This window comes from Perca flavescens, chromosome 10 (genome assembly GCF_004354835.1).
Source record: "Perca flavescens isolate YP-PL-M2 chromosome 10, PFLA_1.0, whole genome shotgun sequence".
In the NCBI taxonomy this organism is placed as follows: domain Eukaryota; kingdom Metazoa; phylum Chordata; class Actinopteri; order Perciformes; family Percidae; genus Perca; species Perca flavescens.
Genome location: NC_041340.1, coordinates 35,399,737 through 35,425,209, shown reverse-complemented (window position 1 = coordinate 35,425,209; position 25,473 = coordinate 35,399,737). Strand labels below are relative to the sequence as shown.

Genomic DNA, 25,473 nt, shown 5'->3' with positions numbered 1-25,473 from the left:
TCAGAGCGCCGTATTTCATTTTAACATCTTGTCTGTCTGCCAGATTGAACCGTTAGAGACTGCAGGATGAGAGCATGTTTACAATATGAACCCGATCATAATCTCTCACTCTTTAAATGTGAGATTGGTTTATTTCACAAGCCTCTTCAATGTAAACAGAGGAAACCTTCGATTGAAGATCCCACATAAAGCCACATTTCACAATATCCATGCCTTTCCTGGAATGGTCATCATCTTTTTACAAATGAACAGTCAAGTTCAAAAAGCACCTTTTCTCTATGCGATACACTACTGCAGCTTCAGTTGGTCTGGTATGACCAGTTTCTTATGGTGTCCCGTACTTGTGCTACTATTACACTGTTTTAGAAAGTCACACATAAACATTTTAGTGGTTTTATCACAAAAGTAAAAGTGCACACATGTCAATTTTTGTGATGCAATTGTAGCAAAAGGGGCATTTGTTCAGTTAGTCTCGATTTAAGGCCCATATAAAGACATCTTACTCTGAATATTTCCTGCAATATTACAATAGTTTTACTATATAAATAAAATAGAATATCAATAACTCTTAATGAAAGAAGCTCTTACTCTTCTTTCTTCTGCTATAAAAGACAACATAATGCAGCCATAAATTCACCAGCCATAATGTCCTTCTCAGGCATGAGGAGAAACCTGGAAGGGAGGGAAGAGGTACCAGACCCAGAGGGGAACTTTGAGAGGTTTGTAGCGTTGTGAAATAATTATGAGGCCTGGACAAAAGTTGTGAGTGGAGCGAGTACAATAGTTCAAGCAGCACAAGTGTCCAGACCAGACTGCAGCTGAGCTGAGCCCAGTGAGAAGTCCTGAATCGGCGAGTCTGTTGAGGCCAGCGTGACACCAACGTTGCCTCCAGTCCCAGCAGCCCCAGCAGGAGCAGAGAGGCCAGGTGGTGAGCATCAAGCAGCTGCAGACAGAGCATGCTCACAGCCTCCCTCCACCAAACTGATTCCCCCTCCTCCATGAGGCCCGTTGTAGTTTCACAGCCCGCCTCCTCCATCAACCAGACGAGTGGCACTCCCGGCTGAAGCATCCAGTGCAGCAGCACGAGGCTGTCTGTGAGAGCCAGCCGGCCCAGGAGCACAGTGGAGGGCTTGGTGGAGATGTGAGGGGAGCGCAGCAGCAACAGGGCCCGCAAGCTGAACAGACAGCCCACCAGCAGGGGAAGGCCTGCTGTGTGGGGGAACAACAGCACCGTCACCAGCTTCAGCAGTAAGAAGAAACGCAGCCATCCTCTAGAGGCCGAGAGCACTCCCTCTGTGGTGGAACCAGGCCAGCACCAAGAGCTCATCTCCCAGACTGTCTTTGGTTTGATCTGCAGAGAGTTCAACACGTGGAGGTTAGCTCACTACTTCTTCTGGACAATCTATTTAGTATAAATAGTTATTCAGCATGCCTCTCTGATCCACCCATTCAAAGGCGCAAACACGCCACATAATTCTCTTTACAGCTTTCTCCTTTTTTATGACTAAGCCACAGTGTTGTGTAAGTAGGCAGAGGCCCAGGCAAGCAAACAAGCCATGCATAAATCCTTCCGTGTCATAGGCATGATTTAACATGACTAAGGTAGAACCTCACCTGGCTTTATCTAAGCATATGCGTGGCATGTATTTACTTTGAAAATAAAGGATTAAAGGGGCCTCAAAAGCATACGGCACACCATGGGCGATTTTAGACCCTTTTTATATCATCTCAGCAGGAGACGGTTGTAAAGTTTAACGTTGGTAGTCCCCAGAGAAGAAGTTGGTAATTTCATGGCGCAGATTAAAACCCAAATTGAAACGTAAGCAACTAAAATTGCTGAATGTTAGAACATTGTGTAAAATTGGTCATTATTACTGTGACTTATAAAGTGTCAGGTTTAGTTCCACCATAGTGTTAATAGTGTCAATAAATGTTAGTAGACGTTCTTCAGTAGCTAGCTCCAAGCGGTTAGCAAGGCACTGTATCCGTGTCACATTCTCATTAGGAAGGTCTGGTCCTAGAATCATCCCTGCAGCACACTATGACACTTCATTCACTATCATCAGTTTATGGATGGCAACAATTAAAAACAGACAGAAGAGTTTTATGCGTTTTATGTCACCTCACATGATTTACATTTCATTGAATTTGATACATGCGACTCTTACAGTAATCTGTCTATTGGACATATTAGAATCTTTTAAACTCAACATGCATTGCCTCAAATGCGGATTCAACTGATGATGCAATAAACACATGTATCTACCTTTAAAACTGAATCTTGTTTGTGAGGGACTCACCTGTGTACTGACAGGAAGTTGAGATTGAAATTCATTGTCCCGTTTCACCTGGATGTGGGCTGCTAGCTTTCCCCCCATGCCAGCCCCTCTTCTTCTCAAAGAGTGTGTGTCTGTGTGTGTGTGTGTCTCTCTTCTCTTTATCAACGCTGGTTGCTTAAACTCAACTGGCTCAGTCCGCAAATGTCATCCTGTCTCATCTGGAGGAGAGCCAGACTACATCTGACTCATGTTGGTGGAGGATCTGTGCCCTAGGGGTTTCCGTGCATCATTGTTATCAGTGTAAACCTGTCTGATTTTTCCATGCAACACAGAGCCAAAAAAGGAACTTTAAATGCGGAGAGTGGTTGCCAGGGAGCGAGTTGCCAAAATTCCTCACATACATTCAGTCAAGAAAGAAACTTTCATACTGACTAATATCAAATCAACATAGATTCCCAAAACTGCATAGCTCATTATGAACACATATGTGATGTAAGAAATGTATCCACACCTTCAGGTATTGAACGATTTATGTTGCTGTTACAGTGTAAGTGTTAACAACCCACACATGTTGTGAGTATTTCGGATGTTGTTTTAGGGCAGGCGTGGTAAAATACACCATATCCACGGCAACTAAGGTGTGAACTGAATGATACCTTTGTTACCTCTGCCAGACAATGTGACTCAGCCATAAACTGACTAATCACTCAACTCACTCTGGCGTTACGGTTTGCATTGCTTAATTCATTAGTTGCAGCACTTCTCTGATGGTTGACTGGGAACAGGTGGTTTAAGTTTTAGTTTGGTGCACACTACGCGCACGTGATGGTGTTTAACAGGCCAGATGTGTGATTAAGCATATCACATAACATGTGAGTATTTCTGTACGAGCTCTGGTATGAACTGAAAATGAACCCTCTCTCTTAAATATTCTGTTTATATATGTTTATATAACTTGTTTTTCCAAACAGGTTTTTAAGGAAATAAATATTATGTTCTCTGGAAAAATAGATGGTGTTGCAGAATGTACACATTTCCGAACTTTGTATAAAAATTAAGGTAAATGTGTATTTGTTTATGGCCCTGATTACTTACTGGTGGACTCAGATGCTCAGTATGGTACCCCCATGTTCGGAAAACAATCACAGTAAAGATGCTCTCTTGAATGCTCCTATGTATGATAAAACATGATGTAGTGCCCTAAGGGGTGCCCTTTAGGTTTTAAAACACGTCCTTAACTTTGTGAAACGCAGTTTGGTTAGGTTGAGGCGCGAAAACTACTTAGTTATGTTTAGCAAAAGATAACTAGTGTTTGATTTCAGGCCTGGTATGAACCACTGGAAAACCGGGCTATTTATTATCAATAGTTTGACACAAATCTAGCACAGGCCAACCAGTGGACTTCGAAATGATCCTAAAGTACCAACGCCGCAAAGCTGTGACTCTGAGAAGAGAAGCTTGACTGAGCTGAGTTAAGGAAGTTTGATGAATTAGCAAATGAATAAGACAAGAAACTCAACATGTTAGTGTAACAGATGTGGACAGGGTATGAAGACAGACAACCTCAGCTGACGGTTTTCCAAGATTTATTTGCTCTGCAGAGGACTATATCACATTAATTGGCTTCTGGTCTATCCTGTCTTATCCGCACCTCTGCTCCTCAGCAATACAAGACGGTATTGTAAGGAAGAAACGGAAGCTATGGCAATTTAGGAGGTACAATAGAGGCGCAGTGCAGCAACATCGCAGGAAACAATAGCAATATGATAAATAAATTAAACTCAATAAGATAAAATTCACAAATATCCTACAAATAATTAAATGATGATTAAAATGAAATTAAATATAAATTGGAAATTAGAATTAATAAAGTGCATTTTTAACTCTGTTACATTAGGCATTGCTTGTAGATCGCTACAACGTTGACTTAGCTGACCCAGTCGCCTAAGAAGTGTTACGTGCCTCATGAGTATTATAGCCAAATGTTTGTATGATTAATGTTAAAAAACGTAACGTTAACCTTAAGTTAAAATTCATTACTTCCGAGGGACTTAAAATCATTGTTTTATTTGATGGCCTTGGTGCCCTGGCATTTGGCCAAGTGGCCTTGCCCCTAAAATGATGTAACTCCAGGCCTGCAGATGAGATACATTTCCCTGCGTGATAAGTGAATCTGCCCGTTTACTTACGTGGAATACACCCATGATGCCTCAAATTACTACTGCACGGACTCATGGTGGACACAGATTACTTCATATAACCGTTGAAAGATTGAAAGATTGCCTTATGACTCACAACCCGACCACTATCAGTGAAAACCACTAAAATGATCTTGCAATGAACTGAAACCATGAAGCCCTGCTGAGTCCGCTGCTGTACACCCTCTTCACCTATGACTGTGTAGCCTCCCAGACTGACACCAGCATTTTCAAGTTTGCGGCTGACGCTACAGTTGTTGGGCTGATCACTGGTGGTGAGCAGACTGCATACAGAAGGCAGGTGGCAGAACTGGTGTCCTGGTGTCAGGAAAATAACCCCTCCTTAAATGCAGAAAAGACCAAGGAGATAACTGTCGATCCTAGGAGATGGAGGAAGGTGCAGCCCACACCACTATACATCTGGGGGAGAGAGCAGCTTCTATCCACAGGCCATCAGACTCCTAAACAGCAATATCCCCCCACACACACTCCATCTTCCCCCCCTAAACTCCTCTCACACAACATATACATCTGCGTTTGCGTTTTTTCACACACTCAGCTTTGTCTGTGTCCTCCACGCTGTTTAGGTTTGGGATGTTATCTTAACAAGGCCTAAAGCCATTCATTTGGTGAATGGAAATATTAAACCACATGTAGCTGTAAAGGATCATTTAAATATACTATATTTTTTTCCATGTACAGAGATGCTGCACCATGACTGAATAATGGCTTTAATTGTGTTTTTGTAAAATGAACCAATAGAGTGTTATTCTATTATATGTAATATTAACTTTGCATATATGCATTGCTGAATGGTCAGATGTAGCTACTGCTGTTTCCACTCACCTGAAGCATCCAGGATATGTGAAACAATATCTGTACATCAACTCCTGCATGTATGATGTCAGCAAATAGGAAACCACAAAGGTTAAGAATTTGGTTGTTTCCCTCCATTGGCACATAAATGGCCCGTCTATGAGCCCCGCTTTGTGAAACTGTCCACCAAACTGCTGAGATGAACAGTACATTTCCGAGATTGTGACCTACATAAACGTCTTAGTCTGCAGGGTATTACCAACTCTGTCAGAGCAACAAAAAGGACTGTTTGACTTACAATAGATCTCAGTGTAAGCAGACCACCCAGATATTAATATATAGTCTTTGACTTTAATATTTTTTTTTTTTTTTTAACCTTAACTCTATAAATCTGTCACATTGTAATAAATTAACTAAACTAAACTGTACTTTGCAAGGAGTTCAGGCGAACAGCGGTGGGGAGCTTAACAACTTCCCAGTATTGTAAAGAATATACAAATGATGAAATTAATCACACGGGAATAACTGGTGTGTGTTAGCTCAATGGAAACAGCTGCTCTCACTTCCATGAAAGGAGAACAGAGGAACTGCTACGTCCAGCTCAAATATGCAGGGCTTCTGTATCCAGTAAACAGAAATTTAACAAGTGCTCATGCCTAAATGATAGCATTTTGTCAGTTCCTTCCCAAATGACTCACATGAGTGCTTTCTGATCTACCACCTCTATGGTTCAGTTACATTAAGTGAAAATGCAGATTTAAATTTAGCAGAGGCAACTAAAACAACTTGTCTAAGGAACGATCATGGTCATGATTAAGTTCAGGGAAAGACTATGTTTGTGTTGAAAAAGAAACCAGTGTTGACTGTCAGTAGGAGATAGCACGCAAACCACATAGTCAGGTGTCGAAGTCACACACTTGTTATCCATCGCGGCCTCCTCTTTAAAGTGTCCATATTACGCTCATTTCAGGTTCATAATTGCAATAACCATATAAACCTATTCTGGTACAACCTCAAAATACAATTATGAACGTGAAAATGAGCATAATATGGGAGCTTTAAGGTAAGTGTGTGTGCTTCTGTAATACGTATGTGCTTGCTAACCGGTGCGCCTAAATTTGTATTCTTATTCTTTATTTTATAAAGACAACACACATTAATCAACATTTCTGTAAATGTGCCAGTGTTAGCCAGCCGGCTAAATTTCAACTGTAGTCCTTTGGCCAGATGATTCTAGACCAGAGAAACAGGAAACAGCAAGACATTAGTACAGGTTAACCTATACAGACAGAAGTCAACAAGACACCATACAGACAGCTAGAGCAACAAATAACCTTTCTCAGTAAGCCATGCAGAGCTACAGGAAGCAGCAAGACATTAGCACAGTTACACATCAACAATATCCACATTCAGTATAAGAAGCCATGCAAGCATCAAAACACAGCCAAGCAACACAGACCAGAGCCATCTTGGGCACCGTTCAACCATGCAAAGCAGTAACAAGCAGTAATAAAAAGATGAAATAGGCTCATGAGGGAGGCGTTAATATAGCACAGGTTAAAAAGATGATAAAATAGTTAAAATACAAATAACTTTTTCATACATACCAAAGAAATGCAGGGCGGGCAAAATTTGATACCGGGCAAGATATCAAACATCAAACATGTTAGCAGCAGGTCAGCAGTGATAACAACAATAATATAAAAGTACCTGGAGATGTTCACAAGTCTGACTATCCAAGACTTGAGACTTTGTGTGAAGTTATGGTAAGTGGTGCAGTTTCTTACAGTTTGCTCTAACAGAAAAACATGATTGACTAAAGGAGCTGGACCTGTAAGGGGTTAGACAGTCCTCTCTCAGAACAGACCTAGAATTTATTTGCTTAATAAAATGATTGAGTGGTGGAGGAGCTTTGCCATTCAGGATCTTGAACATAAGGCAGAAGACATTGTATTTAATTCGATTTTCCCAACTAAGGGTGGCATATTTGTTAAGAATTTTATTGTGTTTTCTGTCTAGCACTTCGAGGGCCTGTTTATACAGAGAGAGAAAAGGCTTAAAGGAACACGCCGACTTATTGGGAATTTAGCTTATTCACCGTAACCCCCAGAGTTAGACAAGTCGATACATACCCTTCTCATCTCCGTGCGTGCTGTAACGCTGTCTGACGGCTCCAGCATTAGCTTAGCCCAGCACAGATCCTTCAGGTAACTGGTTCCAACTAACTCCCAATTGTGACAAAAGTGACAAAATAACTCCAACATGTTCCTATTTACATGTTGTGATTTGTAGAGTCACAGCGTGTACAAAAAACAACGTAACATGAGACACAGCCATCTTCTAACAGTAAACAAACCGGGAACTATATTGTCAGACAGGCTTGCTGCGAGCATATCACTCCGCCCAAGTACTATATTCTTCCGCTTGAGAATATAGTTCCCGGTTGGTTTACAGTTAGAAGACGGCTGTGTCTCATGTTACATTGTTTTTTGTACACGCTGTGACTCTACAAATCACAACATGTAAATAGGAACATGTTGGTGTTATTTTGTCACTTATTGGGAGCAGTAGGATTACTGGAACCATTCACCTGCATGTTCTGTGCTGGAGCCGTCAGACAGCATTACAGCACGCACGGAGATGAGAAGGGTATGTATCGACTTGTTTAACTCTGGGGGGTTACGGTGAATAAGCTAAATTCCCAATAAGTCGGCGTGTTCCTTTAAGGGTTGTATCTTTTGCTTGCATCCAGCTTGTCATACAATATAGTAGATGGGTGATGATCATTGAATCCTTTGCTGCTGAAGTTGTTAGGCAGCTTCTTATTTACCTAAAATTGTCTAGATTGTATTTAGTTATTCACATTACTTTTTTCACTTGTTTTTTGATGATGATACTGAGATATTTGACATGAGAGACAACTTGAATAATCTCACCAGACACATAGACTTTGTGATCACAGTCAGATGCGAAGTGTGTCTTTGTAAAAAAACATGCACACAGTTTTCTTTACATTTAGACACAGGTGAGAATTCAATTCAAGCCATGTAGTTACATTTTCCATTGCTGCATTAAGTTTAAAAGCTGCTTCTTTTTTGGTTTTTGCATGGACGTATATTATAGTACAGTGTTTCCCGCAGAAAATGTGTTAGTTAAGGTGGTAGGGTTGGCATCGGGGGGGTAGTAAGTGTGTTACTACACTAATACACTAAGTATTACATTGCAATAATAATTCATAATTAATAAATAACCAGCTTTTCAAAACTGTGCAATTTTAAGCTCATTAAACTATTAAAAACAAGTAACAGTTTTACTGGCATGGCTCCCATTATCCTCCGTGACACGTTCTCTTCCACTTCGCCTGACAATTCTTCTTCAAAACAAACAGCTCTGTGATAATAGCTCAGCCCATAGATTCACTCAGTCAAAGCAGATAGTGTGCGTGAAATAAAAACAGGACACGTTTCACTGTGTGTAGTGTTAATTACGTTAACTAACCGTGTGTTGTGAACCGCGTGTAGTATTAAAAAAAACCCGACAACAGCTGTGTCTCAAAGACCGGGCAGCAGCCGGGACGTTGAGAATCCATACGCGAGAGGTGATGATAGTTCCAGTCACTTCGTCATGTATTCACTTTGTTGAAACAAGAGAAGAAGGCCTCACTGATGTGAAGAACAGGACAGAGATACATATTTAAATGCTCTCTGCCTGCCATATGCCAACGCTCCGGTAAGTCCACTCACCCCGTCTCGGCCCGGGCATGCCCCAGCTGCCCGCACATTTATTAACAAACTCTGACGCGACAGTGAAATGGCGATTTATCCCTTTTTAAATGTGAATAAACGACAGTTACACTCACCCACCCGCAGCAAATGCTCTTTCCGTTGTGATTGGTGGTATCTTGACAACTTGCTGTTACCTTGTTTTCCTGTGACTGTGTTGATGCGACTTGTACATGGCGGATATTAAAATTTTTTTTGAAGACTTAATTAAGGCGGCAGGCGTGTGTTGTTAAGGCGGGCCACCTAAGCTGTAAAGTGGTGCGGGAAACACTGTAGTATCATCTGCATACATCTGAACTTCACACCCTGTACAAATTGATGATAAGTCATTTACATATAAGCTAAATAAGAGAGGTCCTAAGATTGAACCCTGGGGCACACCCATCTCAATGATCATCAAGGGTGATGTTTCACTACCCACCCTTGCACACTTCATCCAATTGAGCGTGTTAGAGAAAAAGTTAAAATTGGCTAATCTAGAAATGAGTATTTGATGATTAACAGTATCAAATGCCTTTTTAAAATCCAGGAATATAGCCCTAACGACACCTCCTTTATCCAGTTTAAGCTTGATGTTCTCCAGGAGGAAGCAATTTGCCGTCTCAGTGGAATGGTTTACTCTAAAACCAAATTGCATTGGATGCAGTGTGTAAGGGCTAGTGTTGAGATGGGTGGTCATTTGTTCAACAACACATTTCTCTGCCATTTTTGAGACAACTGGTAAAATGCTAATAGGCCTGTAATTGCTCACATCAGTTGGGTCCCCTGTTTTATAGACTGGAACAGCTATGGCTGACTTCCAATCTTTTGGAAATTTCCCTTCTCTAATTGAAGCATTTATTTGTTATTGGTTCAATTAAGGTATCTGCATGGCTTTTTAAAAGCATGGCGTCCAGTACAAAAATATCCTTTGATTTGGAATTTTTAAGAGAGTTCAGAGTTGTTTATACTTTAACAGGGACATCTGTTAGGGAGAAGACCGATTGAGAGACATCTATAGATGGTAAATCTTGAGGTGCAGGATAATTACAGTTTGGTATTTCCTTAACAGAGTTCACAAATTAAGAGTTAAGGAGAGTTGCTGTTTCTACAGCTCCTTTTACCAGGCAGCTGTTGTCATTAATTTCCAGCTGTTTTGTTATGTCATTAGGCAGTTTTCCAGTTAGTTTTTTTTAAATTGTCCCAGATTTAGATAGCTTCCCCTATCAGACTAACAAAGAAATTAGCTTTAGCCACTCGGCAAAAGCTAATTATTGATTTGTTACAACTGTGTAACAATGGAAACACAAAAACCTACATCTTGACTAAAAGAACCACATTTGAGCCCCTTTACAAACAGTAGTTGAGTTGACTTAACAAAAACAGAATAAGCCATTGTGGTCAGTTACTGTAAAAGCATCAATCAATCAAGAGTACATAGAGAAAATCCACTAACAAATAAAAACTGGATGTTGCCCGCGATGATGCATTTATTAGTCTATTAAGCATTTTGACAGCCCACCCACATTATTGGATTTTGCAGATTGTTACAACTATGATCCACAAAGCACTCCCAGCTCAAGAAACTCCACTCAACTCAACCACCATTTGTTGTCTACCACCTGTAGATGCAGAAAGATGGTATTATTAGCTGTAATCTGTGCACCTTTATTTGAATTTGCTGGTTATTTTTTTTAAAGTACTGATGAACTTGTTAATGAATGCAGTTTTCTTGCCATGTCTGATGTATGGATAAGTGCCGGGAAAGAGGAGAGTAACTCTTGCCAACAATAAGACCTGAATCACTGTGCAATCATTAAACAATTAGGTCACACATCAGGGTTAAAGTGATGGTTCAGAGTAATTTCACCCTAAAGTCCTTTGCACCATGACAAAAATATTTATTAATTTAATGATTAAATAAGGTAATGTCTCCAAACTTACCTCAGTTATTACTTGTCCCCTGCTAGTTATACTACAGCACTTAGTTAAAAAAAAAAGTTAAATTAAAAAATATTTTTGTTGCATCTCTTTTCGGTGTTGTAATTTGTAGACAGCCCTAAGCACTCGTCTTACTGCCGGCAGCAGCAACAACAACAGAGAGCAGAATCTAGCAGGCAAGTGTTCATAAACTTCTGGTGTACTTACAAACTTTCCAATCCATCGTTTTATGAGTACATAACCTATATGTACTACTGTAGACGTTTGGTATCATTTCGGGCATTATTAGTGGGGTCATTTACCAGATACAAACGTGGGTCCATTAGCCCCTGCGCTAAGCTATTCAGCTGATAACGCTGCTACGCTAACTCTCCCAATGCTAGAACCAGCTGAAAAAAGCTTCTGGGGGGGTGTTTGGCTTGAGCTCATGGTGCAAAGGACCCTAGGGTGAAATTACTCCGAACCATCACTTTAAGTTATATACCGAAAATGAACTATCTGGGTGGAGAAATAAAAGCATAGTGGCTCTGGGCATCAACTTGCCACTTCAGAGAACTTAAAATGGGATGACTCAGAAAGTACAGATGCACTTTCAACATCTCTTAGAAGGGTCAAAACACTTATCACAGCTTTCTGCCCCTGCCATTATTCTTTGCGGTGCACTCAATGCACTATCAAGCTAATTGAGTACTACTTCTCTGATGATGTATAGACAGTGGTGTTGATATAGACGACGATTCAGAGGGTCTGAATGTTTGTCTTTGCTGGTGCCTAACAACTAAATGAGTTACATATGAATTACCCTGCCCTTCCACCACACAAGGCCTTTCAACTGCAAAAATGAATGCCCATTTCCACAGTCAATTTACCAGCTGTAAACTCATTAGCAACAAACAACGGAAATGCTATGGAATAAACAAAAGTCTTCCATTATCAGTCAACAGGGATGGTTTTGTTTGACCCATGCATCTTTATATCTCTTTGCTCTACCACCTCGCACCTCAGGTGACAGAGCGTACACATTAGTCAACGTGAATAAAGTAAATATTTGTCATGTCAAAAGAGTACTTTCAGAATACACAGACAGTTACAGTACAACAGGCCAGACAAGCTTACACAAGCAAATTACACAGAAGTATGAGATGATAGATAATGAACAGGAGTTTATGTTCTGTGAAGAAGAAGGACAGATTAGGCATGTTCAGGGCAAAAACAGGCCTTTAGGTGTCCGCAAAATTAAGAGTAAAAATGTGACTAAAGCTGAATTAGAGCAAATGTTTCAATGGAATAGGATTAATAATGCACTTTTCTTGTTTTACCCTCAGTTCTTTTTCCATTTACTGTAAATGTGTGGCTGCATGGTCGATTATGTCATTGGGCTTGATGCTGTTGAGCTGCACAGAAGACGAGACAGGCCAGTCCTACTTTGAAAAGCTTTCTAACAACTGAGGCTGTAAGGAAGCAGCCACTTGCTGCAGCGTCCTCCACCCACTGCTGCTACGACATCTGGCAGACGAGGCAGAGAGGCGGAGAGGCGGAGGAGACACACACTGAAAACGCACTGCTGTTGTTCACATCAATCAGGAGAGAAGACCAACAGACTGCACCGCTCTGTAACCAGACCAGGAACTCAGCGCTAAGGTAGGACACTTTGTTGGAGCCACATTTCATAACTATGAAAGTTATACTTTTGCTAAATCAGAGACATTTTTCTGTAATGTAACATGTCAAGTGTTTGAGCACATTTTCAGATTGTACAGGAGACAGCATGCTTTAAATATTTCTCTCAGTCAGAAGACAAACAAGAGTGACAATGAAAGCAGTCATGTATGATTTGATAACATCCATTAAAGTTACTCACTATGCAAACTGTGCATCAGATCTACACAGAAAAACAGGTTTACAGTAACATGCACAACATTCTGCATTTTATATTATCAATGGTAGCCAGAAAAAGGTTAGAATTTGCATTTGCATTTTCAATTGATGTTGCCACAAAATGTTACACATATGCAAGTTACTTTATTATTCATCACCTCATGTACAGATACACAGAGAGTAAAACAAACAATGTGGCATCAGTCTGCTTCCGTGTCCTTCAGTGGAATTCATCAGAATGTAATCCATCCAACACAGAGTTGGTTGCAACTAAATTCATCATAAACAATATGATATATAGCATTTCTGAAAAGTATCTTTACAGCAGGAAACGACACGACTTACATAAAGGGATTTACCTTGTTTCACCCAAAAACAACCTGGTAACATTTTATATATTTTATTAAGTATTTGTTCATGATAAGAAATCATATGTATACTGTCAATAACTATTATTATATATTAACTAATTATTTTATATTACACTAAATAACATACATTTTAACATTATTAATAATTAGTAAACATCATAACAGGGTAAAGTTTCAAAATTCTTATCTATCTTTCTGCGTTTCCTCCGGAGTCTGCACAGCAGCAGATAATAGCGGCCATCTCTGAAACAATCGGCCATATCCCAGTTATCACACTCTGTGATCTCTCTTTTTCAGTTTGCACACATCACCATGTTGTTTCTATTTGTCTGTGCAGCTGCAGGTGTGGCCACAAATGGAGTACATGAATCTGACACGCAGCAACTCTGACTGTTCCTCCATTGATGACTTCCGTAACCAGGTTTACTCCACAGCCTACTCCCTCATCACTGTGTTTGGCCTGGTTGGGAACGGTTTGGCCCTGGTGGTGCTGATCAGAACATACCGCCAGAGCTCGCCCTTCCATGTCTACATGCTGAACCTGGCTGTGTCTGACCTACTGTGTGTCATGACGCTGCCACTGAGAGTTATATACTATGTGAAAAAGGGCCAGTGGGACCAGGGCGATTTCCTGTGTCGCATAAGCTCCTACGCCCTCTATGTAAACCTCTACTGCAGCATTTACTTCATGGCTGCCATGTCCATCACACGTTTCTTGGCCATTGTCTTCCCTGTGCAGAACCTGCGGCTGGTCACAGAAAGCCGTGCTCGCCTGGTGTGTGTGGGTGTCTGGGTGTTTACCTGTCTTTCATCCTCACCCTTCCTGATGTCTGGCCAGCATTTTGACTCCGTCACAAATAAAACCAAGTGCTTTGAGCCTCCACAAGGTGACGGTGTGCAGAAACTAGTCGTGCTGAACTATTTGTCTCTGGTGGTGGGCTTTGCCCTGCCCTTCCTGGTCATCCTGCTCTGCTACGCTGGCATAGTCCGGGCCCTGCTGTCCCGCACCAATGCTGCCCGCCGCCAGCGGGGCACAGGCACCAGAGCCATCCGAATGATCGTCATCGTCCTGCTGACCTTCCTGGTCAGTTTCATGCCGTACCACGTGCAGCGCACCATCCACCTACACTTCCTGTCCCGGACTGACAGCAACTGCTCTGAGAAGATTGCCATGCAGAAGTCCGTTGTGGTGACGCTGAGCCTGGCTGCTGCCAATTCATGCTTTGATCCACTGCTTTATTTTTTCTCTGGAGAGGGTTTCCGCAGTCGCTTGTCCTCCCTGCGCCAGTCAATGAAGGGCAGCGCCATGTACCGTATAACCAAGATGAAGTCGGCCACAGAGCCAGAGTCCGGGGAAAACCACCAGCCGAGGGCCAGTTAATTTACACCATCAAACAAGCAGCTTGTGATACGTTTAGAGAGCTTAGCTTAGCTTATGAAAGGCAGAAAAAAGCAAATAAATATATAATAAGCTAATTAGGGCCAGTTAACTGCGCTGGCCGGTAAGTGCTCTCTTCACAACAATGGGTTTTCTTCCAAAGATTTCCTCAAAAGGTGATCTGCTGTAAGGAGGAGTGTAGCATCATTACTTCTAATTAGGGCTGGCCAATATATCGATATCACATCGACATCAATGTATTAGACTAGATATTGTCTTAAATTTTGGATTTAAAGTGTTGTCTTTTCTTGGTTTTAAAGGCTTCATTACAGTTAAGTGATGCAATCTTATTATTATTTGCGTTTACCCACTTAGTCATTACATCCATGGTAATGATGATTATTTATCAAAAATTTCATTGTGTAAATATTTCATTAAAGCACCAATGGTCGATATTGTGGCGATTTGCACACTTTAGCTCTGAAAAATATTGAAACTTGTCCAGCTGGGTGAAATGTTTACGATCATAGACCTGGAAGATATTTACTTCCAGGCATTGGTAATTTCATAGAAATAAAATGGATAGAAAGGCCATTTCCTTTCAAAACAACGTAGCAGAATGGTCAGAGCAGCAGCCATTTTTATGTGTACCATTGCCATGGTAACGTATAAACTTCCGATAATAAGCCGACTTCCGGCATGCATTCTCTAGAATAATAAATATCAATTTCAATGGAAAACATCCTCCTGAGACTTGTAACTTAAATGCTTAAAGTGCCCATATTAGGAAAAAATCACTTTTTCTGGGATTTGGGGTTTTATGTTGTGTCTCTGGTGCTTCCACACGCATACACACTTTGAAATAATACCATCCATGGTGTTCTGAGTGAGATCCGGTTTCTGAATGTGTCCTGCCTTCAGTCTCCCAGTGAGCTGTTCACAATCGGCACGGCTTTCTACATCACTAGCAGAAACGAGGGGGCTAGGTGACTAACTGTTAGCATGCTAGCTCGTTCTCAATGGCAAAACTCTACTACAACACACACAAGTTCACCATAATCTACAAAATAAATTGTATAGAACTACTTCCATGTCCCTGTTCTGCAGGTATTCCACGCAAAGTGTGAAGTGCGCCCTCGTTTAGAAGAAGTCTCCCGGCTAATCCTGCCTTGTACAGGCCAAAGTTGGAGAAACAGCTAGCTAGCAATTGTGATCTTACCTAGCTACTGGGCATGTGCGACTGCCAACAAAGATGTTACAGAAGTTGAGATGTCTCACTCTGTAGCTAAAACAGTGACCTGACACAGGGTGAAAAGAGGAGCTGCAGCAATGGGCAGTACTACAAAAATATGGTGTTTTTTTTTTTATTAAACCATGTAAACCTATTCTGATACAGTCTCCAATTACAATTATGAACCTGAAAATGAGCATAATATGGCCACTTTAAATACTCTGTTTGAAGAGCAGCACCATGTACCGTATAACCAACAGACAGACAGGGCCAGAGTCTGGGGAAAACCACCAGCCAAGGGTCAGTTCATTTACACCAGACAGGAGGGTCATCAAACAACAGCTTGTGATATGTTTAAAGAGGTTAGGTTAGGTTATGAAAGGCAGAGAAAAGCTTAAAAAAAATACAATAAGCTAATTAGGGTTAACTCATTAACAGAGTATTTAAGCATTTAAGTTACAAGTCTCAGGAGGATGTTTTTCATTCAAATTTATATTTATTATTTATTATTCTGAGAATGCAGTGTTCAATATTTAAGTGGTGTTGTTGCTGCATTATCATTAACCAGTGGCCTGTTTGCCTAAACGTTTTCCCAAATTACAAATATAAATACACAGTATATCAGTGTATGAATGTATTGTAGATACTGTAGATACTTGTAATATGTCTTTAATTTAGTCTTATATCCCAAGAAGGTCTAAACTCTGCAGTATACTGTGGACCTTTTCTTAACTATTCTTCAGCTCCTTATTTATATCACTGTTTTTTTTTTTTAACACATTTGTGGCAATGTTATTGTTGTAATGGCCATAACCATTTTTATTATGCGTTATTGTGATTTACCATGCTTGTTATCATTACTTTTACTCAATTTGCAGGGCCAGTTCTAACGCTTTGGTTGCCCTAGGCGAGATTGAGTTTTTATTTTCAATTTATACTGGAAATATCTTTATCTAAAAAGGAAACATAGATTACAATCCAAATATAAAAACATAATGGAATATATTGCAGTAAGGCTCTCAGGCATTCTATATTGCTTTTAACTATTTATTCTCCTGTAGATCAACATTTTTCAAATATATCTGAGTCACAACACATGTATCCTAGGCATCATTTACTCCTCCCACTTTTGCTTTTTTTGTTGAGGAAGTAACCTCCTTAAATGTGCATATTAAAATTATTCACCTGAATGATATATGAATTCATTTTAATGAATATATAAACTCCCAGACTGTAATATTTCAGATGTGTTTGAGCAAGATTTCTGCTCATGTTCAAAACTTTGTGCACATTCAAAATACAGTATATCTCATCTGTGTTCTCTGAGGTTTGGAGGAGTCATAAAATAAAGTGATAATACAATAAGCTATTACAAGAATAAAGTCAATATATTTCAGAAAATAATCCACCTGCACCTGATATGCATTATGAAATGTTATTAGGAAATAAAAATATCCAGGTAAAATCAAATATATTCCAGACTTTTCAAGGGCCCTCTCTCCCCTTGGGCCCTGGTAATCAGTATTGGTTTTACCCCCGGTCCGATGCCCCTGGTGTCTGTGCCGCTGCTCGTCTCTATTTCTCCAGAGAGAGAGGACACTAAGCGACGCACAGGTCTGCTTCAGAGCTCCGTGTGTTTAAGTCTGACCTGAGACGGGAAACGTCGCGTAATGAAAGGTTGACCAGTAAACGTGTGGCTGAGGGGGCGCCTTAGGATGATCATGTTTAATAAACACGTTTTATTTCGCTTGTCGTTCTAATTCTATTATTAATGGGAAGTAGACCTAAGGGCGACACGGCGCCCTCAACACTTTTGACGCCCTAGGCAGTTGCCTAGGTCGCCTATAGCAATCGCCGGCCCTGTCAATTTGGATTCCTATTTGTGGTTTTTGAGCCATAGATGTTTAATATTTCTGCGCATCTTTTTGTAAAAAATGATAAGGATGATGATAAACGTTTAAACCGTGAGTGGGGGTATCTCAATCAAAACAATGAATTTAAACACTGACTTTTGGAGAGCGCTAGCATGCTTATAATCGTAACCTCATAATGTTACCGTGCGGCTTAGCCACTATGCATAAGCATGAGCCACTTCAACATAGCACATTGTAGTAAACTGGATCAATATTAAAATATCATATCAATAGGTTAGGTCTCGGCAGTAGTACTGTGTTGCAAAGTGGCATGTAGCCTAACCAATGAAAAAAAAATGATGCTGTCTGGCAAAAAAACTGATTTACAATTAACTTTACTCTCTGGCGTGTCATCTGGTGTTCCCCGAAGTTAGAGCAACTAGAGGGGTCAAAGGTCATATGACGCCATTGACAGGTAACCAAAACAACATAGCCCGTGCGTCATTGATTAAAATGACAGATTTCTCTGGGTTTGAACATTGTTGGAAACATTTGGGATAATGTACACAACTAAAATATATACATAACATAGGTATAGTCGTTTTTAGACACATTGCAGAAATATTACTTATTATATCTTTAAAGGAATAGTTTGACATTTTGAGAGTTAGACGAACAATAGCTCATATCTGTACGCTAAATATGAAACCACAGCCGGCTGATGATTAGCTTAGCACAAAGACTGTTCTGGTTCTAGCCGGGTTGTGTCCAAAGGTAACAAATCCACCTACAAACACCTCTAAAGCTCTCTAATTAACAGATTGTATATAATTTATGTAATCCATACAATATGTGGTTGGTTCCCTGTTTCCAGTCATCAGCTAAGCTAAGCTGTCTGTAGCTCTTATTTTCATAGAATTGAGGATCATGGATCTTATCATCTATCTCTTAACAAGAAAGCAAGCAAGCATATTTCGTCAAACTACTCTTGTAAACACCTGAAAATGCTGCTGTGTTCCTACTGTATGCAAACTCTATTTCATGTTATGTATGATAAACGCATCAATAAATCTTCCGATACATTTCAGTTCAGTATGATCACATGTAGTCCTCACTGTGCTCGGAATGTTCACACTGACCGCATGTTCAGGGTTACCAACTCTGTCCACTGGGTGTCGCACCAGCACACACATTATTGTAGCCCTTCTCTAACTCATTCAAGACTGATCGTGTTCTTATATTGTTTTTTTGTGATCTGTCTTTCTCTGAGATGAGAAAACAATGAGCTAAAGCAATACAAGAGGAGTTGTGTTGCACTGTGACAAATTTAATTTGTAATGTAAAAGTCTTAAAACATTTTAACTCAAGCTAAAAGAAAAAATGATATAAAAAAGGGTCAGAGCAGGCACATCCTTCTATAAAGCTACAACATTCAGATATAAATTTAGGGGTTAATTAGATATACAAAACAACACTGCGATTGCAGACTGCTGAAGCTGTCCCTGCTGATTAGAACATAGAAGGCCACTGTATTACTATTTCAAAACAGATAATATCAAGCACATGATCGGCTGCCTCCTCCACTTGCACAAAAAGATGTTTGTTTCAGTCTGCAAAGCAGGGCCATCTTAGAGATGGGACTCTTGCTGTGTTTGTGTACCTCACGGTGGAGATTCTCGCCATTCCAAAGAAGTAAGGAAAGTCCCTGCTAAATTCCTACTCATTTGTTTCTAAAGAGGTTATGGATAACGGAAATCACTAATATCGTTTTTATTTCTTTCATCTGTGCGGTTTACTCCTACAATGACTTGGCCTGAGCATTGATTAGTTTTTGGGAAAGGTTAAGAATATAACTTGTTTGACTTCAGGGGGAGCATACTCAGCTTTGTAGTGTAATGCTTACCATATGAGTACAGAAACAGTTGGAGGAGCTCTCCGGAAGAACTGCTTTTATTGTAGGCATTCAGCCTTTCTGTCACGATTGTAAATCAACAGTTTTTAGGTCAAGGACACCGGAGCTAAAAGAGAGATGGAGCAGGGACATCCTACTACATATTGTATACAAATGTAGTTACATATTAACCTGGGCCTAGAATAATGTGTAGGGCAGCCTAAAGCCTTTATACATACCTTTTTATGGTGCATACAATACTCAGGGACGCAGAGGCGCGGGAAGATATTTCAGTTCAGCTGATAAACACTAAAGATAGCCTGTCACAGGCTCTGTACCCTGAATATCCACCTCATCAAAAATGTCATTCCTCCCTCCATGTTGTGTGTGCTAGCAGTGCGTACAAACTCTATCCCAAAATGCCTACCGCACAGCCAACTCCAAAACCAGCGATCAAAAAAGACAAAAATATCTGATTGGCCAATAAACTAAAATGAAGATAAATTAAATAATTTTAAAATTTTTCTAAAAATTATCCCTATTTTCAAAACAACCACAAGTAAACATAAACCATAACGGACAAAAAAGTCTAAGTGGAACAAAGTAAAAAAATCAACCAGAGATATTTATAAACAATTTTTTTTCTTTATCATTTACTAGGCTTGGCTCCATCTGGGTTTTAAAGCTGGAAAAAGGCAGGGGTGCTGCAGTCTCTACCTTACAGGACCCCCAAACGTAGATTTGCGCTCTGGAGTTCGGCAGATAAACACTGTCAGACCCTGAATCCGATCATCAAAAATGTCATTAATTCGTCCGTTGTGGCTGTGAGCGCATGCATGCTATCGTGTTCACAATCAAGACAAATCTGATTGGCCAATACACACTGAAGATAAATTAAATAATTTTAAAATTACTAAAATTATCCCTCTGCTCACCCACACCACAAACATGACATACAAAATGTTCCAACCGAAAAAACAACCAGAGATATTTAGCTAACCGTCATCGCAGTTTTAAAGCCGACAAACCTGCAGGAAAGTATACAGCGGGTGTCAGTACGGATCCGTTCCACCTGCACAATCCGTTCTGCGCATGCGCAAGATGTTCACGCAGAATAATACCGGACCCGCCCGATTGTTCCTAAAATAATTCAGCTAACCGTCAAGCATAAAGGGAAAAACGGATCTACAGCAAAATTAATTGACTTTAAAATAACAATAAAGACAAGTATTGGGATTGTATTTTAAATGAGCACAAGTAAAGTAGAACTGACGTAACAGCTGTTATATATGTTAACGTTTGTTTTGAAGATTTATTTTGAGGGTCTTTTAAAAGTTTGCATGCTGTCTCAGCTACTGGTTAGCCGAATTAGCTGTTAACTAAACTAACGTTAGCTTAACTGTGGAGGCTGATGGATGGCAGACCGCTACAATCAGCTAGCGGTTAGCCAAATGAACTGTTAGCTAAAGTAATGTTAGCTTCCCAGTGTAGGCTAACGGCAGACCGCTATAATCACCTAGCGGTCCGCCCGAATTAGCTATTAGCTAAACTAACGTGAATTAGCTATTAGCTAAACGAACGTTAGCTTCCCGGTGGAGGTTAGTGTGGGAACAGATCGGGTAGTGTCGTAAATCATCGTACCACAGCGCATGCGCAAACATCTTGCGCATGCGCAGAATGGATTGTGCAGTTGGAACGGATCGGGTACTGACAGCGACGTGCACAGGCACAGGCTATTGTTGCCCGGGCAACAGCCCGTTTGCCCTGACAACTTGGTTAATGTAATAAAGTTTGCATTTAAAAAAAAGAAAAGTATAGCCTAATGTTAGTTTTGTGTGCTTAAGTATGCCTTCACAACAAAGATGACAGAAAAAGAGAGAGAAGGAGCTCAAAGAAGCAGCTGAAAGATCTGCATCTTTGCAGAGCTGGATTAAAACTGCCAGCAGACCAGCTGTGAGAGAAGCATCTGATAATGTCCAACATTATTAATTTAATGTGAAGTAGGCCTATTTCATCAGGGGCATTTTCTTTAAGTTGGAGTAGGCTAATAACTCATTGCCTTTTTCCAGATTAGAGAAATAGCCCCTCCAAATGTCTGTGCACGTCCCTGACAATGCTAACCTGATGAATGAATAATTGTTGACACATTTTTGTATTTACACGTGTTTTAAAGTTAAACATACATACATAAACCACCAGACAGGCCTTCACTTGGAACCCACAAGGGAATATAAACCCTTTCCTAGGATGACACAGGAACAGCTGGGGAAGGTTTGTGGAGGCAGAACCAAAGGAAACAACATCATCCTGGAGGGAAGAAGAGAAGACCGCCCAACAACAAACCAGCTGGAGAAAGTTCCGGAATGACCTATTCTCTCAAAACAGTCAAATGGGTTAAACGAATACATGTGGCACAGTACATCCTTAAGCTTAACTGTCCCTGTGGATGGCTACCTTAGTGGTTACCTTACCCATAGGCCACTAAGCCTATCATCAATGTTGTGTAAATAATTTATATACTGTATATTTTTTTTATTACAAATAGGCCAATTTATCTTTCCTAATTATATTCTGGACTCATTTTTATGAATATTTGTTAGACATGTAAATATATCTTTCAAAACATTATCAAACAATTATTTGGTTGCACCCCTGCAGTAACTCTGAGGCCCCCCCTCGGAGTTAAAGATCTCTGTTTTAAAGCTGCAAAGATGAATTGAATAGTTGTCAACGGTTATATTATTCACCAATTATTTTTGATAATCGGTTTATTGGTTTGAGTTATTTTTTTATGAAAGAAAGGTAAATATTCTTTGATTCCAGCTTCTTACTGCAAATGTGAATATGTTCTAGTTTCTTCACTCGTCTACGTAAAATCTTTGAGTTGTAGACAAAACGAGACATTTGAGGACGTCATCTTGGGCTTTTGGGAAACACTGAGCCACATTTTTTACCATTTTCTGACATTTTATAGACCGAACAAGACAGATTAATCCACAATGAAAATAATTGTGGATTATGTAATGTAATTGTTGTTGCAGCCCTAATCCTATATGTTTTGAAAAGATGACTAAGAATTTAAAGGGGTGATAGAATGCAAAACCAATTTTACCCTGTCATAGTTGAATAACGACAGTTCGGTGGGTAAATCAAAATCAAAATCCCATTGACACCCCTTTACTATGAAAATCTCAACAAAGCTAGTTACTTACGTAAGCATCTCAAAACCTGTACCTTTGTCACGCCCATGGGTGTATTAAGAGAACGGTCACGCCCCAACATTTACATAGACTACACAACTGACCTGAGATCAGGGAATCTAGGTCACGCAGATCTCTGCTATTCCATTACAAAATTCACTTGTGAAACTTTTTTATGCGAGAAATCAACTATGTGAAGCTCAAATATGGGCCGTTTTACTAAAATGGATGGCTAATTGCAAATTTTGTCAGAGTTCAGCGGGCCGGTGCTGCCTGGGTTGCTACATCGCCGCCCTGCCTGTCCTCCGTCACAGACCCCGGCCTGCTGTGAGCTCGATTGAGCTCGGCCGGCGGCCCGGTGCTCAATACCTGCGCAAACTCACCCTTTCCTGGGTGACTGGACTACCAAACGGCGCTGCCCTGACAGAGCTCCAGGGCCTGCAGCAGCTTGCTGTTCTCCCTCCCCTCTTCCTGCTACCGGCCGGCCGGTGAGTGACTGAGAGCGCGGTCAGCGAGCTTGTTACGCCCGCAATCTCTTACCGCAGCCCGCAGGTTCCAGTTAATCTTATAATGGATATGTGTGTTGAGTTATTTAAACAAACAATCGGGAAATAAACGCCTCTTGTCCACGAGTCTCATATGATTTGAGCTTTATATAGTTGATTTCTCGCATTAAAAAAAGTCTCAGAAGTGAATTTGGTAACAAAACATTGCAGTGTCTGGAATGTGTGTATTGGGGATATGCTCAACCAATCAGCACGCGTCTCTAATGTGTGTGTATGGCAATTCGCTCAACCAATCAGCGCACAGTTCATCTAAATATTCATGAGCATACCATATTTGGAAGAAAAGCTTTTGTTACAAATAGGGCCAAAACACAGGGATGCATAAGGGCCAATAAAATATCGACCAGGCCATTTTCAGCCCAACCAATGTTACATACAGCATTAGGAGACCATAAGGAACAATGTGAAATACCCTATATAATCATTCTATCACCCCTTTAAGAAAAGTCTTTTTTTAGGCAATTTGGATTTCCTTTATACTTAGGAATCCCAATGGCAAATACACTGGAAGACACTTACCTTAAAAAGTTCCTAATGACTTGACATGTAAAATCAATGGATGCTCTAATAAAATACATGACGTGGGTAACTTTTTCCTTAAATGTGCATGAATTAAAAAACGTTTAAACTGAAAGCAGCACAACAAGCTGTAAACAACTATATTATATATTATCACCTTATAAAGCAAAGCAAAGTACCGTTACCTAGCAACTGAGGCTTGAAGAAATTAAGTGGTAAACAGTTACACAATCCTCTAGAAGAACTGCTATGTGAGTGGTTAGTACACTTACCTTTGGTATGGGGGTTTGGAGTTCGACACCCTGGTAGGGTGAACTTATTTTTTTAATTTTGGATTGGATAATTTGCATGCAATTGCGCAAGTCAGGGCCCGCAACGTGAAATTGTAGTTTATTTTTTGCAGGGTGGTAGGGGAAGACTCATGAATATGCCTGCTCTGGTTGGGTTGGTTAGGTTTAGGCAAGAAGAGTGGGATTGGTTATGGTTAGGGTAAGAATGTCAGGGCGATAATATTCCAAAAAAGTGTAATACATAAGTAGTATGGATAACTGTGTGTAACTGTATGCCAAGGTACTGTAAATGCACAGGGTGCAAATAGCATACATTGATATTTGTACCAGGGGTGCAAATAGCCTCACCCAAAATGAAAGCCCTTCCTTTCTTATTTTGCAAAGATGTTTTATTACCTTCGGAGTAGAAACCATGGGGATAAGAGATTAATTTTAGCTAAACTATGCTGAAAGCAGAACGATTTTGAAAGAAAGAAAAGCCCATTATTAATCCTCAAAATATATTATTGCACATATTTCTCTGCACAAAAGATAATTTCTTTGCTTTATTAGTCCGCTGAACCCTTTATCCCTTCTCCTGCTGATTTTAATCTCTTCTCAGCCAATATAATTAAAGCTGTTAAAGTGCTCATATTATGTTTTTTGGCTTTTTTATTTTCCTTTATTGTGTTATATATCTTTTTGTGCATATTATAGGTTTACAAAGTGAAAAATACCAAAGTCCCCCCCAACGGGACTTACCATCTCCAACAGAAAACACTGTTCACCAACTGCTCCAAACAGCTCTATTGTAGATCAGCCTTTACTTCAGAGACAAACATGGTCACTTTGTAACATAATGCTAGCGTGGCACGCCCTCATACTCTGCTTCTGACTGGCTAGTAGTCCTTACCTAGGTACTGTCAGGGCACGCCCTCATACTCTGCTTCTGACTGGCTAGTAGTCCTTACCTAGGTACTGTCAGGGCACGCCCTCATACTCTGGAACTGACTAGCTAGCTGTACTTACTGAGCATGTCCGACTCCCAACAAAGATGGAACAGAAGTGGGATGCCTCACTCTGTAGCTAAAACAGAGAGCTCAACACAAAGGGTGAAAAGCGGAGCTGCAGCAATGTGCAGTACAACAAATATATGGTGTTTTCTGAAAATTAAACCACATAAACCTATTCTGATATAACCTCTTAATACAATTATAAACCTGAAAATGAGCATAATATGAGCACTTTAATACACGCTCATTCATTCACGGCAGCCACAGAGTTGTCATTCCTCTTCTTAACTTTTTTTTGCCAGAGGCCCA

General features: G+C 40.3%; 1 protein-coding gene across 1 annotated transcript; it reads left to right on the top strand.

The window, feature by feature from the left end:
- Positions 1 to 1,068: 1,068 nt before the first annotated feature.
- Positions 1,069 to 14,914, top strand: cysltr1 (cysteinyl leukotriene receptor 1). Its single transcript, XM_028589883.1, has 3 exons — positions 1,069 to 1,375; positions 12,321 to 12,636; positions 13,582 to 14,914. Exon 3 carries the CDS (start codon positions 13,600 to 13,602, stop codon positions 14,623 to 14,625), a length of 1,026 nt encoding a protein of 341 aa, XP_028445684.1. The 5' UTR covers positions 1,069 to 1,375; positions 12,321 to 12,636; positions 13,582 to 13,599; the 3' UTR covers positions 14,626 to 14,914.
- The last annotated feature ends 10,559 nt before the right edge of the window (positions 14,915 to 25,473 follow it).